The sequence below is a fragment of the Triticum dicoccoides genome, chromosome 1B (genome assembly GCF_002162155.2).
Source record: "Triticum dicoccoides isolate Atlit2015 ecotype Zavitan chromosome 1B, WEW_v2.0, whole genome shotgun sequence".
In the NCBI taxonomy this organism is placed as follows: domain Eukaryota; kingdom Viridiplantae; phylum Streptophyta; class Magnoliopsida; order Poales; family Poaceae; genus Triticum; species Triticum dicoccoides.
The window spans coordinates 99,342,151-99,359,943 of record NC_041381.1 but is presented as its reverse complement, the minus strand read 5'-3'; the positions used below and the strand labels follow the sequence as shown (position 1 = coordinate 99,359,943).

General features: G+C 45.6%; 1 protein-coding gene across 1 annotated transcript; it reads right to left on the bottom strand.

The window, feature by feature from the left end:
* Positions 1 to 12,356: 12,356 nt before the first annotated feature.
* On the bottom strand, positions 12,357 to 13,103 carry LOC119301999. Its single transcript, XM_037579011.1, has 2 exons — positions 12,725 to 13,103; positions 12,357 to 12,560 (listed from the first exon to the last, which is right to left on the bottom strand). The coding sequence occupies exons 1-2, from the start codon at positions 13,020 to 13,022 to the stop codon at positions 12,535 to 12,537; spliced, it is 324 nt and encodes a 107-aa protein (XP_037434908.1). The 5' UTR covers positions 13,023 to 13,103; the 3' UTR covers positions 12,357 to 12,534.
* Between the last annotated feature and the right edge of the window lie 4,690 nt (positions 13,104 to 17,793).

The window sequence follows — 17,793 nt, the reverse complement described above, 5'->3', positions numbered from 1 at the left end:
GGTGGAGCGGGCCGGGGAGGGTGCTGGGGGTCGGCGGCGGCGGTGGAGCGGGGGAGGGTGCGGGGTGCATCGAGATCGAGATGGAGGGGGATAGCGATCGAGATGGAGGGGGATAGAGATCGAGATGGAGGGGGATCAAGATCGAGTGTCCTCATGAATATTCAATATATTTTCATATTGAATATGGAAAAATATCATCAAATTTGAAAAACTATTCATGAATTCAAAAAGTGCCCATGAAATTTAAAAACATTCATGAGTTCAAAAAGTGCCCATGAAATACAATAATCGAGAAATGAAGGCTACAATTTAAATACAATCGATCTTAGCTAGCTATCTGTTCACAATCTTCTTGCCCTTATTTTTCGTAAATGGACTTCTTCTCTTGAACGGACGTCCTTTAGGTAGGGTGGTCCTGCTTCTTCTTGTGGTGTATGCTGATACTTCATCATCGTCATCATGTTCCATCTTCGGGTCGCCGTACTTGTCAAAGTCTTGCTCATTGGCGACTCCATCCATTCCGATGATCTTCCTTTTGCCTCTCCTCACGACAACACGACTGGGCTTTGGCGAGTCGGTAATGAAGAAGCATTGGTTCACTTGGGAAGCCAGTACCCATGGCTCATTTTTCGCGGTGACGTTTGCGCCCGCGGTCTTGGATTTGGCTTCGGGTATAACCATGGTGGTGAAATACCGGTCTTCTTTTATGACGTTCTTGGCCCATCTGACACGGAACATCGGGACCTTCTCTCCAGCGTAGCTCAGCTCCCAGTCTCCTCGATCCTTCCGTAGTATCTGTCCTTGTCGTTACTGGTGTAGGATTCCATCGTTACCGCGGAGTTCTAATAACCATCGCTTTTCATGTCCTTTCCCTCGGTGTAGAATGTGTAGCCGTTGATATCGTACGCCTCGTACGTCATCAGGTTGTGCTCGGCGCCCTGTGACAAGGCGAATATGAGTTGTTCTTCCGCGGAAGAATCCTCATGTAAAGGGTACGACAGAAGCTTCTGCTTGAACCAACGCGTCAAACATGAGTTGTGCTCTTTGATTATATCTCCGTCCGTCTTCTGTTGGCCTCGGTCATTGTACGTCTTCTCAATAAAGGTTTTGTGCTCTACCACCCAAGGATCGACCACGTCTATGTGTTGTAGCGCGACTAGGTTTGCTCTTTCAAAGTCGGTGAGTCGACCCTCGAAGTCAACATGTATTTCGCGGCAACCCTCACGGTGACCCCATCCAGCGAGCCTACCGAGGTGCCTGTTGACGGGCAGACCAACGGGGTTCTCGATGCCTAGATAATTCGTGCAGTAGGAGATACACTCTTCGGTCAGAAAGCCCCTGGCTATGCTTCCCTCTGGACATGACATGTTGCGAACGTATCCTTTGATAACACCATTCATCCTTTCGAACAGCATCATGTTGTGCAGGAACGTGGGCCCGAGTTGGATGATATCCTCCACGATATGGACCAGCAGATGCACCATAACGTCGAAGAATGCGGACGGGAAGTACATCTCAAGATCGCATAGTATCACCACGATCTCTTCCTGTAGCCTTCTGAGTTGCAACTGGAAGTATCTGCGTCATCAGCACATGACAGTCATGAGACTTCATCCCGCTGAACTTCTGCTTCGCTGGGTCTAGGTATCTGCTTATCTTCCCCGCGTAACCGTAAGGAAGTTTTACTCCTACGAGGCAGCTGAAAAACTGATCGATCTCCTCCAGACTTAGAGTGAAGCACGCGGGAGGGTAGTCATTTCTGGTCTTCTTGTCCTTTTTGCCTTTGCGACGACTTTCAGTGTCCTGCTTCGCCTCGTCATCATCATCATTAGCATGAAGCTCCTCCCTGATGCCCATTGATTTCAGTTCTGCCCTTGCTTTCAGCCCATCTTTGGTCCTCTCTAGCATGTTGAGCAGGGTACCAAGGAGACTCCCGCACACATTCTGCGTGATATGCATGACATCAAGGCTGTGAGGCACACGGTGGATCTTCTAGTACGGCAAGTCCCAGAAAACATACCTTGTTTTCCATACCTTCAGCAGCGGCTCTGGCGCCTTTCGCTTCTTTCCCGGCTCTAGCGCCTTTTGCTTCTTTCCCGACAGTGGGCAATCTTTCCAATTTTTCAACAGCTCGTCTATTTCCTCGCCCCGCCTCGTACGCGGGCGTCTTCGGGGTTCGGTTTCACCATCGAATAGATCCTTGCGTTTCCTCCATGGGTCATCATCGCGAAGCGACCTTTGATGTCCCATGAACACGGTTTTCAAAGACCCGAGATCTCTATCTAGATGGCGATACGGTGTGTCATCCATGCACCTAACGCATCCAGAAAATCCGTGGACCACCTGCCCCGCGACATATTCATAACCGAGATAGTCGTGCACTGTCGTGAGCAGTGCTGCTCTCATAGGGAAATATTCTTTCTGTGTGGCGTCCCATGTATTGGCTGGCGTTTTCCAGAGCGTGTCTAGCTCCTCTTTCAGCAGCCCCTGATACAGATTGATGTCGTTCCCTAGTTGTTTCGGCCCTTCAAATAGCATACTCATGTGAATGTACTTCCTCTTCATGCACAACCAGGTGGGAAGGTTGTACATCCACACAAACACATGCCAGGTGCTATGTGTGCTTCTCTGGCTGCCAAACAGATTGAATCCATCGGTGCTCGTGCCGAGCACGATGTTCCTTGGACCCTTCCCAAATTCTGGGTGTTTGAAGTTCAACGCTTGCCACTGGCTCCCATCCCTAGGGTGACTCAGCATCTTGTCTTTTTTATTTATCTCCGGATCATTCGCGTCATCTTCTGGGTTCTTCTCCTCCCTATTCGTGTGCCAACGCAGGAGCTTTGCTACCCTAGGGTCAGCAAAATACCACTACAGACGAGGAGTGATCGAAAAGTAGCACACCACTTGTGGAGGAGCTTTCTTCCTCTTCTTGTATCGAGTGACGCTGCACACCGGACATATGGTAGACTCCGCGTGCTCGTCCCGATAAATGATGCAATTGTTCATACACACATGGTATTTCACGTGCGGTAAATCCAGAGGACACACGATTTTCTTTGCCTCCTCGAAACTGGTCGGGCACTTGTTCCCCTTGGGAAGACGTTCGTGCCAGAATGTCATGTTCTCGTTGAAGCATGCGTCAGTCATTTTGTGTTTTACCTTCATCTCCAGAGCCATGAGCGTTACTTTCAGGCGGGTATCCTCAGGCCTGCATCCTTCATACAATGGAGTAACTGCGTCTATCTCCAGTTGATCCAGCTTGGCTTTCTCTCGGGCGGCATCTCTTGCGTTATCCATCTGCTTGAGAAGCAGCTCTTGAATATGAGGGTCCTGCACCCAGCCAATCGATGGTCCATCATCATCTGCTCCGCCGGAATCTTCATCTTCATGATCATGCCCTTCGTCTGCTCCGACATCTTCCTCATAATCATGTCCTGCATCTTCTACATGATGACTGTGTACAGCATCACCGTCGTGATCATGTCCTGGAGATTCTTCGTCTTCTCGCCCGCCCGAGCCGCCATGGTTGTCTTGCTGCCCTTCCTCATTTCTGGCCCGGCCCCCATGGACGACTTCGTAGTCATCTTCATCACCTTGCCACCGATAGCCATCCATGAAACCATGCAAGAGCAGGTGGTCCCGCACCTGCCCGGAATCCGGGTCCGCAATAAGGCTCTTCAGCTTGCATCTTCGACACGGACATCTTATCTCCGGCTCGTTCTTTGAAGCATCTCAGCCTACGCGGAGCTCAAAAACCTATTCACGATGCCTTCGGTCATCGTGCGGACCATGGTTGCCTGTGGGGTAGAGCAAAACAATATTTTCGAACCAAGAATTTTTTTGCATGACTTTGCCTAAAAGTAGGACCAAAAAGAATGCATAGTGCCAAAATTCTCGCTGAAATGGAAATGAATCAACATTCCGGAAAAATATTGGCAACTATCGCATTTCAAATACCGGTACCTGCAAACACAAACATATATGCAACACCACAAACATATGCAACACCATGAACATACATAGATCTAGCTAGGCCATAAAAAGTGCATGTGCACGTTGTTGGAGGGAGAATAACATAAAGATAGCTTCCCCCTTACTTACCTATCAAAAAAGGGTAATTTAACCACTTAATTTGGATGAATCTATGGTGCAAATGAGGTGAGGAGGAGGAGGCAGCCGAGACAAGCTTGGAGGAGGAGGTGGAGAGAATGAAGTGGGGAAAGTGAGCGGGTAGGTGTGGCTGTCCAAAATATCTAGCTGGTCCCAGGTTACTAATGGCGCACCACCTACAAATGGGCCATTAGTAACCCTGGTTACTAATGGCGCACCTGTTGGTGGTGCGCCATTAGTAGTTTTGCAAAATATATATATATATACTAATGGCGCACCGGGGCATAGTGCGCCATTACTAGTTTAAACTAGTAATGGCGCACTATTCCCCGGTGCGCCCTTAGTAGTTTTGCCAAAAAAATAGAATAAAAAAATATATAGTAGTGGCGCACTATGAGGCTGGTGCGCCATTAGTATGTTTGGAAAAACAATTGTTACTAGTGGCGCACCATGTGTCTGGTGCGCCATTAGTGTCTTTCACACTAATGGCGCACCAGCACATGGTGTGCCACTGCTATATAGTAGTGGCACACCACATGTCTGGTGCGCCATTAGTGACCATTCCATGTATAGCCCTTTTCCTAGTAGTGTTAGTTGCTCGACACTGCTGGGTTACTATCGAGTGCCGAGGGTGATACCTCTACAACACTTCTGATGTTAACCCTGTAGTGTAGCTATTCGGTCGGAGTCATCGAGGGTGATTCCGCCTTAACCACTTCCGATACAACTCTGTCATGCAACCCCTCAAGTGTGAACCTCGGGGGTGATTCCTCTTACGTTCACCTTGATGATTACATCGAGTGGAATTCATCGGGGGTGATTCCTCGGGTTTTCCCCTTGATGTTTAGACACATAGTTACTATGATTACTATGACTTTACACTGAACCATGTTACTAAAGACGGGTCGACCCTGAGGGGTACCCGCGCAAGCATAATTGCGAGTGATGTGGAGTCGGGTTGACCTAGAAGGTGCCCGCGAGATAATTATGAGGCGTGGCCGGGCATTCTTAGCCCTTGCCGCAAGTCATCGAGATGGGGCAACGGGGTGACATATTTCGTGAGTCTCTGCTTGTTACCGTGCGTTCCTAATCCACTACAATTTCGATATTTGATCTGAGGGGTCTCTGGTCTGATAGCACTAACTATCACGTGGGCATAGTATGGGCGTTCTGCGTCGTATGCATCAGCCGAAGCTTAATAAACGTCAACGACTGAGCGGCGCGCGCCGGGTTGGACTGGTAAGCACCTGCCTTTTTAGGGAGGTAGCTAGGTCTGCTCACCGGCCGCCCTCGCAATGTGCAGGAGTTCCCGGGGCGATGGCCCATGACCCCTGGGGGCATAGGTTTAGTCCGGCGTGCTGACCTCTCTATTAGGCCTAGGTCGGGTTGCGGCGTATTGTTTGGCTAAGGCCGGTCATGACCCAGGAAAGTGTGTCCGGCTGGAGTTAATCGAGCATGGTGGGTAAGTTGGTGCACCCCTGCAGGGAAGAAAACATCTATCGATAGCCTATCCTATGGTAACGGACACTTGGAGTTGTATCCGGATCGATACAACTAGAACTGGATACTCGAGATGAGACATGGATATGGGAAATGGATAGTATGGCTCTGGGATTGCTTTCTTGCAGGGAGTCGAGAAAGGATCTTTGGCCGAAGTTTATAACACTACTACTACTTTACTTTATGCTACTCTACTCCCTCCTGTTTGCTGCAAGATGGTGGTTTCCAGAAGATGCTAGTCTTCGATAGGACTAGGACTTCTCTCTATTCTGGCATTTCTGCAGCCCATTCCACATATACAGCCTTCCTTTGATAATGTTGCATAAGTAGCTTTGATCCTTGCTTGCGAGTACTTTGGATGAGTACTCACGGTTGCTTTGCTACCCCTTTTCCCCCTTCTTTCTTCTTTCTGGTTGTTGCAACTAGATGGTGGAGTCCAGGAGCCATATGCCACCTTTGACGACTGCTACTACACTGAGGGTGCCTACTACTATGTAGAGGCCGCCGACGACCAGGAGTAGTTAGGAGGCTCCCAGGCAGGAGGCCTTGCCTTTTCGATCGTTGTTGCTTTTGTGCTAGTCTTCTTAAGGCAAACTTGTCTAACTCATGTCTGTACTCAGATATTGTTGCTTCCACTGACTCTTGTGTATTCGAGCTTATGTATTCGAGCCCTCGAGACCCCTGGATTGTAATATAAAGCTTGTATTATTTTAATTTGTGTCTAGAGTTGTGTTGTGATATCTTCCCCTGAGTCCTTGATCTTGATCGTACACATTTGCGTGTATGATTAGTGTATGATTGAATCGAGGGCGTCACATCGCTCTCCCACAGGGCGACGAGGAGAGGATCGCCTGGTAGGATTATGATATACGATGATACTTGGTGAACTTACCAGCTACTCTCTTCTACATGCTGAAAGATGGAGGCTGCCAGAAGCGTAGTCTTCGATAGGACTAGCTATCCCCCTCTTATTCTGGCATTCTGCAGTTCAGTCCATTGATATTACCCCTTTATAAATATACCAATGCATATGTAGTGTAGATCCTTGCTTGCGAGTACTTTGGATGAGTACTTACGGTTGCTTTGCTCCCTCTTTCCCCCGTTTCCATTCTTCTCGGACGTGGCAACTAGATGTTGGACCCCAGGAGCCAGACGCCACCGTGGACGACGACCCCTAATACATCAACAGTGCCTACTACTATGTGCAGGCCGCAGACGACCAGGAGTAGTGGAGGAGGATCCCAGGCAGGAGGCATGCGCCTCTTTCAATCTCTATCCCAGTTTGTGCTAGCCATCTTATGGCACCTTGTTTAACTTATGCCTATACTTAGATATTGTTGCTTCTACTGACTCATTTATGATCGAGCTTATGTATTCGAGCCCTCGAGGCCCCTGGCTTGTAATATGAAGCTTGTATAATCTTTAATTTGTGTCTAGAGTTGTGTAGTGATATCTTTCCGTGAGTCCCTAATCTTGGTCATACACATTTGCTTGCATGATTAGTGTATGATTGAATCGGGGGTGTCACAGGTTGGTATCAGAGCCGACTGCCTATTGGAATCCCCCTTCCACACTCCTTGGTCGAAGTCGAGACTAGACATTGCTAAAATTTTCCTAACATGGCTGTGTGCCTTACGGGCCCACGTCACCATTGGGTGGTATTAGATCTTTTATTCCTCGTTTATACTCTGGGACTCTGATCTCTCTCCTATTCGAGTTAAATGATTTTTACTGACTCTAACTCTAGGTTCTTGTAACTACTTCCTTTCGGAGAGCCCCTCACTCCAGATGATGGCTTAGTGCGCCAGAAGATTTCAAAGATACTCTGCCATGTTTTCTCGAGACTTTGTGCCCGTCGCTTTTGCAATTCCCTACCACCCATATATCCCTATGGATAAATGCATACACTTGTCGTTTTTACTTTTATTCCCAGTTGATCTTGTTATTACAAGGTACCTCGAAATTCTCTCTATTGTTTTGAGAATACTTTTGCCTATTGCTTGCAGTTCTTTGCCTCCTGAATACCCCTACGGATAATTCCTCACACTTATCGAGTATCCGCTCATTCCAAGTTGTTCGTGTGTTTCCCAAAAGTGTTCGAAATACCATTTGGTCTTCCAAAAATCTTGAGCAGCCTATTGCTCTTGAAATTCTTGGTTGCTTGCATTATGGTTAATCTCACAAGTCTCGTAATCTTATTGGCATCCCTTGTCATTATCATTTTAAATCCGTTGATTCAATATGTTGTGAATGCTCGCAATCCTTAATCCGATCCTAGAATTCATCTTTCCGGCTCAAACGTCATTTTAAACATGAGCTGGATCTCGACCAATCAAATTGTCGTCGATTGTACCCCTAAGCTTACTTAACTTATCCATCCTTAATCAGAGCGTTTGCTTTTGATCCCTTGATTTGGAAATCATATTTCCTTTACATTTGAGCTTTGAATTAGTCAGTTGCTTATATAATCTGATCCCTTGCATTCTTTCTTCTTCTGGTTGGGTACCGTTACTAACCTTAGATCCTTTGCGGTCCGCTAGATCCTTTGGTGGATTATTATCCAACTGTTCTTGCATGTTCTCAAAACCTGGAGTTCTTTCCTTGATAATAAAGCCATTGGTAAATCCTATTATCTTTTTTGGCCAACCATACTCTACTTTTGAGTTGGTGATATTTACTCTGAAGTTTGTGGTATATGTTCCTAAGATGCCCCGGTGGGTTGTACCAATGCTTTCCCTAATCTGTGTGAACCCGAGAGGTTTCACGGGTCATACTCATCAGGTATTTCACCAGGTAATACTTTCAACGCTAATGACATTTTCGAAACAAGAAGTGAATGCAAGGTTGTGCTTTGGAGAAGTGGGTGTTAACCTTGAACTTAGTTTTCATGCCCATGGACCCGATGTGGAACTTATCATGGAAGCTTCTTGCAAAACATTTAATTAGTTGGATAATTCTTTAGATGTCATTAAATTGGATCCCTTGTAGCTATGGTTTGGGCCATATTGATATTCCTTGATTCCTTTTCTCGGACAAGTTAAAGTACTTGTCTTCTGCAGATCAATACACTTTTCAACCCTCTATTTTTCTCTACCTCCGAGTATTACCCTCTAGTATCTCGATAATAGCACCGAACCATGTTGCTTATTATGAGCCTTCATCAAGTATTATTCCTCACAGATTCCAATTTTTCCTGGGTTCCGAGTTGTTAGTCACTCGAGGACACCAATAACTAAATCGGGTCCACACCATGATTAAAGTAATCTCCTTTGCTCATGAGTTCCGAGTTGTTAGTCACTCGACCATGTCATTCTTGGCCTGCTCGGCTATATCATTATCGTGCCGATTTTAACTGTGCTACATGTTCCTTACTCTCGGAGCACAACTTCTACGATGAGCTAATCTTACATCGATTCCTTCGTCTTATCATTCCACCACGAACAACAAGCTTGATTCCGAGTTGGTGTCGTATCCAAGGATCCAATAATCTTTCACTTCATCAGTACTTTTGCTTGATGCAGTCGCTGTTCGATTGCTTCTTCGTGGAGCCTCTCGACCAAATTTGTCATGATCATCAACAACATTTTGACTACTTCCAGGATATCAATCAAATTTCTGATGGGGACTACCATCCTTATCCTTCATAATTTGTGTTGTCATCAACTACTTCCTCACCTTCTTTCCAACACAAACTTGTTCGTGTTGTGGTGTACCTTGAGTTCCTAGCAATCCAACTTATCTTATGTCCTACCTTGGAGTATTAACATTTTATATATCTAGAAAGTTGTGAGAATTTCACCACCTCTTAAGAATTCTTGATACAAGTGATATATCTCGCCGTCTACATTCTGTTCTTGGTCCCATGTTGTTCCTAACCAGAGTATTGACAACTGGACTGTGATGTGTAAAATTCAAAAGTTCTAGCAACCCTATTTTGCTTGTAAGTTAATGAACGATAGTTTCATTCTTTGTGTATTGGTTATTGAATCACCATTCTAACATTGATCGTGCTACCTAAGCCCATATTTTGGGTGCACCTTTCAACCAATGTTTACTCGTGGATGTTCTCCTTGAGCATAAATCGTTATATCATTTGATCTTACAAATGTTATCTCCTTCACATAATTGTGCAAATCCATCTTTTTGGAAATCTCAATGAATTTTCGCTGAGTCCATCAGCCACCTCCTTGCCCTCTCCTTGATTTAATGATGAAATTTTGTTTCGGAACTCGCTCCCATAGTTCATTTCCCATGAATCTTAAAATGCCATTTTGTCAATATGTGTCGCACCTTTTTCTTCTCAAGCATCCTGAGTCCGAGGTATCCTGACACCAATCAGATCCGAATCTCGGTCAAATATGATGGTTGGAACATATTTCCAAGAGTTATAACATTGGTCTTTATATGACCCGGTAATGTGATGTCATGCCTAGAACACCTGGTCGGGGCGCTATTGTTATAGTTTTCTTTTTAGCAAGGCTAACCATTCTTCCATGAGGAAATTGTAAGACTTATTCTATTAGTTGTTCCTGATGAATCCTTTGAGTACCCAAAGTCTGACCTTGCTTCAAGACCATGTCAATGCAATCTTAAAGCATGTCTGTGGTCCTCTGATCTTCAACAAGAACATTTGAAGCACAATGCTAATTTTTCCCGTCAATTATCCAAACACCGTTGTTTGGGTAATGTCATGAAATTCCTCTCCCCTTACCTAAATGGTTTTCTAGTTTCTATCCTGTCATGGATATCCTGCTCTGCTTGCCCTTGGGAAGGATATACCCCTGAAATATGTGTTTGAACACATTTTCCTTTCCATTGTTCTATTTAATATGATAATCGCATTTTCCTTTCCATTGTTTTGTTTAACCTTTCTTGTAATCTGAGTTAACTGAGCAGTGATAATTCCCTGCTTAGGTAAGCACCTCGTTGCAACACTCTGTCAGTAAGACCATGTTACTAATGTTGATGACATTCCGGTAACCACTGATAGACGAGAACTTTGCCTATTGGTCCGCCTCGTTCAACGAGCAGGAAAATGGTACCGATGTTGTTGCCGACATAACTGACAGGCTATCTTCTGACATGCCTTGCTTACATGATCGTGCAGGACGACACCGCCTTTCCAAATTTTAACCCACATGGTGGGCCCATAACCCACAGTTTCACAGGATCGAAACCTAACTCTCCTATACACCCCCTATTCCCAAGGTTGTTCTTCGTGTGTGCCCTCTTATGTAATTCACGAGCCACCTTTCGTGAGATCATCAATTCTGCTATCAGACACAATACTTATTCCCGTTGCCTTGAACCCCTTTCATGCCCTATTTCAGGCATCAAACGATTGCCTGCCCACTCGAGACTTCCCATGATACCTCCTTACTTTGCTCTAGATATTTTCTTAAGTTTCAATTCGAGAGTTACTCTCTGCCACCTTCCCTGATGTTATCAACCAAATAATCAACCTTGCAGAGGCCCGTTCTCCCGGAATACCCAGCCTTTATTCCTTCGTAAGTACGATGGAGCTCTCAAAGAAAGTATGACGACTTCGTCATTATGAACTGAAGTAGAGAAAATAAGACATCAACGTAATGGGTCAACTCCTTCGAGAAGAGCAACCAAGAACGAGAAGATTCATTAGAATTTCGTAACCAAAACTTTCCACCTTACTCCGCCTCTTACATCTCGGGACGAGATTTTTCTTGTAGTGGAGGAGATTTGTAACACCTTGAGACCCATGCTACAGTAACCTCACCCTAATCCTAGTTCTTTTTTTCCTTCAAATTAATTTGGGATTTCCAAAAGTTGACAGTTTTGGATTTTATTGGGAAATCATAAAATGTTCATGAATTCATAAAGTGTTTAGGAAATCATAAAATGTCCAATATTTTTAAAAAGTATTCACATTGTTTTTGCGAAATCATAAATTTTTCGTTAATTCATAAAATGTTTGGAAAACTATAAAATGTCCAGTATTTTGAAAAAATGTTTGCATTCATGAAAAATCACGAATTCGAAAAAATGTTCACAAAATACTCAAGATTTTAGAAAAATTATCAAGTATTCAAAATATATTCAGGAATTTGAAAGAATATAAATTTTAGAAAATGTTCAAAAAAAATTAAGTAGATCTGTAAATAACGAACAAAACTAACATGCTTATATAGAGTTTTTTTTATTTGTAGAGGTTGTTTCATGATTTTGTTTAGTACATGCGAGTCGCGTAAAAAAAGGTTTCCATAATCTGCACAACGCTGAGCCCAAAAAAATTGACAAAACTTCCTACAATTAGTTTTAGTAAGTTGTATATGAAAATGATTAAATATCTAATTTGCCTCCATACACCTCTATGTTTATTCTGGTACTATAGTTTTACTAGTCAGGGTAAACACCGTGACCCTAGGTGAAGGCGAGACACACCATTAATTAGTGTAGCTCAGGTAGAGTCCATCAATACAGTTTCTCAGCTAGAAAATATTTTGTTATGGTGCCTTAGAAAATCAAGTCGTGATGAGACCATCACATTTTTAGCTTTTGAAATGACCTTTTAGAAGTTCCTTATCTCATCATGACATGATTCAGACGTAGTTTATGAAATCACATTTTAAAAGGTCCCGATCTCATCCTGGAATATGTTTCAGACTTTTTTTATTTCTACCACATATGCACAATCTGATTGTTTTACTCCCGTTGCAACACATGGGCATATTTACTAGTAGAACCAAAAAATGATATATGAACAAACATAATTTAGACAATTTGAGGAGAAGGCTTTATTAGTTTCAGAAACGTTCTCATACAAAATGCTTAAAATAAACTTTTCTGAGCACAGCCTCACGAATTATAGATCTAAAAGGAAAGCTATTGTGAGGCTAGGCACATCGAATGTAAAAGCCAAGTTCTCCTTCCACAGCTAAACTAGAGTCACTACGCCGGAGGAGGGAATGTGTAACCTGCAAGACCATTCAATTTGACCCAACATATGATCAGAATAGCACAAGAAGCATACGAAATGCATAACTAAAATCGAAATCGTGTGAATCCGAAGAATAACAAATATAAAAACTGCATGTATGCAATGTCGATCGTCACAATTCCCTTAATATATTTCACTTACTTCCACACTTGTAGCCATGTGGGAACGGCTTCTTGCAGAAATTGGCGACGTAGCCAACCTTCTCCATACAATATATCTTCTCTTTCTCCTTCGTGACACCAGCGCAAAGGCATGGGATGTTTGCCTTTTGCCACACTGCACAGCATGCGTCTGACGGATCTATCTTCGGATTTGCTGGCCACTTTTGATACATAGCACACTCCTTGATCATGGCCTGTCGGTCACCCTCACATTCATCAGCCGACACGGCTACCCCGATAGTGAGGATGATGAAACATAAGCACATGAGTTTCGCCATGGCTATGGCTTTTGTATCTGCTACACTTGAGCCTTCTCTATCCCTTTGATGTTATAATTGTTTGTGTGGCTTCTCTCCGAATGTGTGGGATACATGACTTTGTTAGCTATGGCTTGGTTTATATAGCCTTGTTTGAGATGATGATATGGGCACATGCATCAGTTGTATATCTTGAAGATATGGCACCATGTCAAACAATTAATATGTACATTAATTGCACTCTAGAGGCTACATCATACATTAGTTCTATATCTTGAAGATACGATATTGTATCAAACAATGAATGTTCACATTAACTCTATATTTATAGGCTATACCTTGAAGATATGAAATCGCGTCGAACAACGAGTGTGTCAATTAACTCCACATCGACACGTTATACATACATTAGTTGTACTATATATGATATATCTTGAAGATATGGTACTGCATAAAAAAATGAATGTATCCATTAGTTGCACATCTACATGCTACAATATTACATTAATTATATATATCTTGAAGATAGGAAGATATGGTACTTCACCAAAAAATGAACGTGTGCATTAATTACACATCTACATGCTACAACATTACATTAATTATATATATCTTGAAGGAATGGTACTGCATCAAAAAAATGAATTGTGCATTAATTACACATCTACAGACTACAAGATTACAATCATTATATCAAATTTGCTATTTCACATCTAGATGTGAAACAACTACTTCACGTCTAAGTCCAGAGCCATTGGATCTCGTCTGTCTTTAAGATTCACGCAAACCTATTTTTGTCCCGCTGGTGCATTCGCTCGCAGCTATTGTGTGTCGCGCGGCCCGTTTTCAGGTTGATACTAGTAGCGGGCCGGGGTGTTTGTCACGATAGTTGGGCCGGCGGGCCGTTTGTCTCTCTCAGAGTAGTTTTTCTCCCTCGCATTCATTTCACCCTTTTCCCATTCCTCTTCGGCAGGAGCTCGTCCAGGAGCTCTGGAGAATGAGAAGGGAGAGAGACGTCATTGGACTAAGTTTTTTTGCCCTGTTTTTGTTTTTTCCTTCCTATTTGTTTCTGTCGAGATATTGTTTCTTGCTCATAGATTGTAACACACCGAGACTCATGCTACAGTAACCTCACCCTAATGATGCCATGTCATCATCATTTACTAAGCCAATTGTCACTTGATTAAAATTCAAGTCAAATTCAAATTCAAATAACAAGTTAAATTGTTATACCTTCAAGCAGTACATATTCACTAACTAATTGTCATCCATTAACCAACATTCTATAAATTGGTTGAGTGCCCAAAAATAAATGAAACAAGGGACAATTCATTATTTAAATTGCCTTTTCTAATTTATGAAAATACAAACTATTTTAATTAACCCCCAAAACTTGTGTGGCAGTGCCTAATATTGCATAACTAATTATGGATCAAGTCTCTTATTTTATAAAACCGAAATAATATTGAAAGTAAATAGAAAAAAAACAAATTAGAAAGAAAACAGAAAAAGAAGAAAGAAAGAAAGAAAGAAAGAAAGGAAGAGAGAAAAGTAAGAGAGAGGGAGGCCCGAGTGGGGCTGGGAGGCCCAACTCACCTCCATCTCCCTCCACCTCCCGCTACAGGAGGCAGAGGGGAGCATGGCGGCCATCCTGGCCTCCCTGGCTGGTGATGCCGCCGTGGCATCCATCCCACGGCCCCCCTGAGGTTAAGATCAACCCCGCGACCCCGGTCAAACCCTAGCCACTCTCCCCCCTCTTCCGCCTCGCTCTCCTCCCCGATCTGGAGAGGCAACCGACGCGCTCGTTGCCGTCGCCACGTCGATCCTGCAGCCACCGACCGCCTCTCGTCTTGCTGGTGTTTCCAGGAGCTACGTCGCGTCGCACTCGTCCTCGTCAACTACTCCGTTCGCACCTGGTGGCCCCAAGAAGATGCCACGGTCGACTTCTTCCGTCACAGCCGCCGCACCTCGCCATCGATCCGCTCCTCTGGGCCGTCCTTAACACCTCTCGAGCTTGCCTGCGTCCTCCCCGGTGAGCACCGCGTCGATTCCCCCTGATCCCCTTCGAGTCCATCGCGGTAGACGCCCCACCCCCGAACTTAGCCACCGTGGCCGCGCTCGAGCCCCGGCAGCCCCGTGCGCGCCCTGGGCTCCCCTGCCGGCGCCCGTCCGTGTGGCCCGGCTCGCTCGCCTGCTGCCCTGCGCTTCCGCGGTCGAGCGTTGCTCTACCTGCTGCTGCTTGTGGCTGCCTGCTGCGCTGCTATGTGCCGCTACTGCTCTGTATTGTTGCCGCTATGTGATGCTACTGCCTGCTTGTGCCGCTGCTGCTCTGCTTGCTACTGCTCTTTGCTGAAGCCGCCCACTACTGTCGCTGATGTTACATGCCGCTAGCCGCTGCTCTGCGTGTCTGCTACTCCACTCCACTGCGCTGCTTGATGCTCTCCTGCGTCGCTGCTGTTCCTTGCTACTGCTTCTCGCTGCTGCTCTAACACTGCTACGCCGGCTTGGTAGCTGCCGCTACTGATCTATGGCCATGGCCATGAGCTGGTGTGTGCGCCGGGTGTGTATGTGTGGTGTGTGTCTGTGGCCATAGCCGCGCGTGTGACCAGCCGGCTAGTTAGTCTAAGGGCAACGATCTGCACCGGTGCGCCGGCCCAACTGTTGGGCCGGTCACACCGCAGCCGTTGGATCGCGCGCGTGTGGGCCGTTAGATCCTGTCGAAGAAAATGGTTCCCCCTTACCTTCTTCTTCCTCGCGCCGTGCCCACCGCTCCAAGCGTTGCGCCCCGCCCCTCCCCCACCTCCTCCCCTCCCTCCCCCTCCCCCCTTCCACCCGCCGTCGTGCTTGTCAACGCCCTCCGCGCAAGTCGTTGTCATCGTGGATCGAGCCCCACCATGCCGCCTCCGCCTCCACACCCAATTGAAGCTTTTTTCATGGCTGGTAGAAGCAAAACGGAGACATGCTTGTAGCAAAAAACAATGTGGCCGATAGCTGCCGGCTGTAGCTCACCGTGCAGGTCCCCAAACACGGCTGCCGTCATGGGAACAATTTTCAATGTTGGTCGTAGCAAAACGTGGTCACGATTGTAGCAAAAAACTCCATGGCCGCTGCCATCCTCGCACCCGGTTGAAGCTTTTTTCCATGCTAATTGAAGCTTTTTTCATGCCAACTGAAGCTTTTTTCCACCCGTGGGCTTTCGCGCACGGGTTGAACGAACGACGACGGCTGCCAATGAACGCCATCTAAACGGATATAGCAAAAATTCTTGCAGGTTGTAGCAAAAAACAGGAACGGTTGGAGCAAAAACGTCGCTCGCACAATGACCACCAGCGTAGCATGCAGCACACGATGAAGACGGTTGTAGCTGAGTGGTGTGCCAGTGGAAGCAAAATGTGACGCCGGTTGTAGCATGCAACAAAAAAATGACATTTACAATGTTCTTTCAGGACAGCGTCGCCATCCTCGCAGCTGACGGTCACCTTGCTCGCCCTCCGTGGATGACAAATGAAAAGCTTCAATCGGCGGTTACGAAAGCTACAACCGGCGGTTACGAAAGCTACAACCGGCATTGAAAAAAGCTTTGAACTTCTTGTCTAGCTGCGACCTCTGCGACGATGATGATGCAGTTTTGCTGCAACCATAGTCGATGTTTGCTACAACCGGTGATGGAATTTGCTACATACATTTCACAGCCGGTGCTACTGCTCCGCTGAGCTCCCACGCCCGCCCATGGCCATCACCGCCGTGGCGCCGTTCCGAGAGGTGCCTGACGATGCAATGGCCGAGATCCCTACGCGATGCCCATCCTCACTCGTGTGCGCCGCCATGGCCTGCGCCTCCTCGTATCCTCCCCGCGATTCCTCTGCGGCCATGGAAACAGCACGGCAGCATTGTCCCCGAGGGGCGCGCAAACAACACAGGAGGCAAGAGCTGATGGCCGGCCTGGATCCATGGAGTTTCTTGCTTGAGCGATTGCGAGGAAGAAAGAGTGGATGGGGCGTTGGGGAGAGGATAAGGTACATGTGTTGCTTTCCTGGTGGCTAGCGCCAGCGAGGCGAAAGCGACCGGCCCGATCGTTCCGCCGGCGCACCGCGCGTAAACACTTCCCTTAATCTAATTAGTAGTACTAGCTAATTAGATAGTAGATGACATGTAGACCCACTGTTAGTTTAAAGAAAAACAAATTTTAACAAAAGTCTAAGTCAATGACATGTGCCCCCCTACACAATATGTTGACTAGTCAACATTTGACTAGGTCAACGCAACCCCACGGGCCCCATTGTCATACACTATGGCTAGAATAGCACTAGGTGGCAAAAGTACTTTGCTATTTTATTTTCGGATTAAAAGAATCTGTAAATTCTGAAAATCATTTAAACTTTGTAAATTCATAGAAAATAAACCGTAACTCCGATTAAAATAATTTATATATGAAAAATAATCAGAAAAATGAGACGAATCCGAATATGCCACCCTCATACCTGTCATGTGCCCCGAACACTGCAAATATGGAACATTTCCCTCCGGTTCGTCTATCCGATAATGCCTGGAGCCAAGAAAATATTACCGGATATTTCCCGCTCCGTCCATAACGCTTAGCACAACATTAGGTCATCCCTAGCACTGCGTATTGCTATGTCATACTTTGTGATGCATTGATTGTTCTGTTATTTATTGTGTTCCCCCCTCCGTTACTTCTTTCTGGTAGACCCCGAGACCGTGGTTGATCCGGTGGTTGTCTACTTCACTGTCGAGGATCCGTATCTCTCTGTAGAGCTTCTAGGCAAGCAAA

Bases quoted from the DNA above. Each gene is read 5' to 3' on its own strand.
- LOC119301999 (XM_037579011.1), bottom strand. From the start codon at position 13,022: ATGGCGAAACTCATGTGCTTATGTTTCATCATCCTCACTATCGGGGTA. The intron at 12,561-12,724 runs GTAAGTGAAATA...ATGGTCTTGCAG, and splicing joins ACATGGCTACAAGTGTGGAA to GTTACACATTCCCTCCTCCG.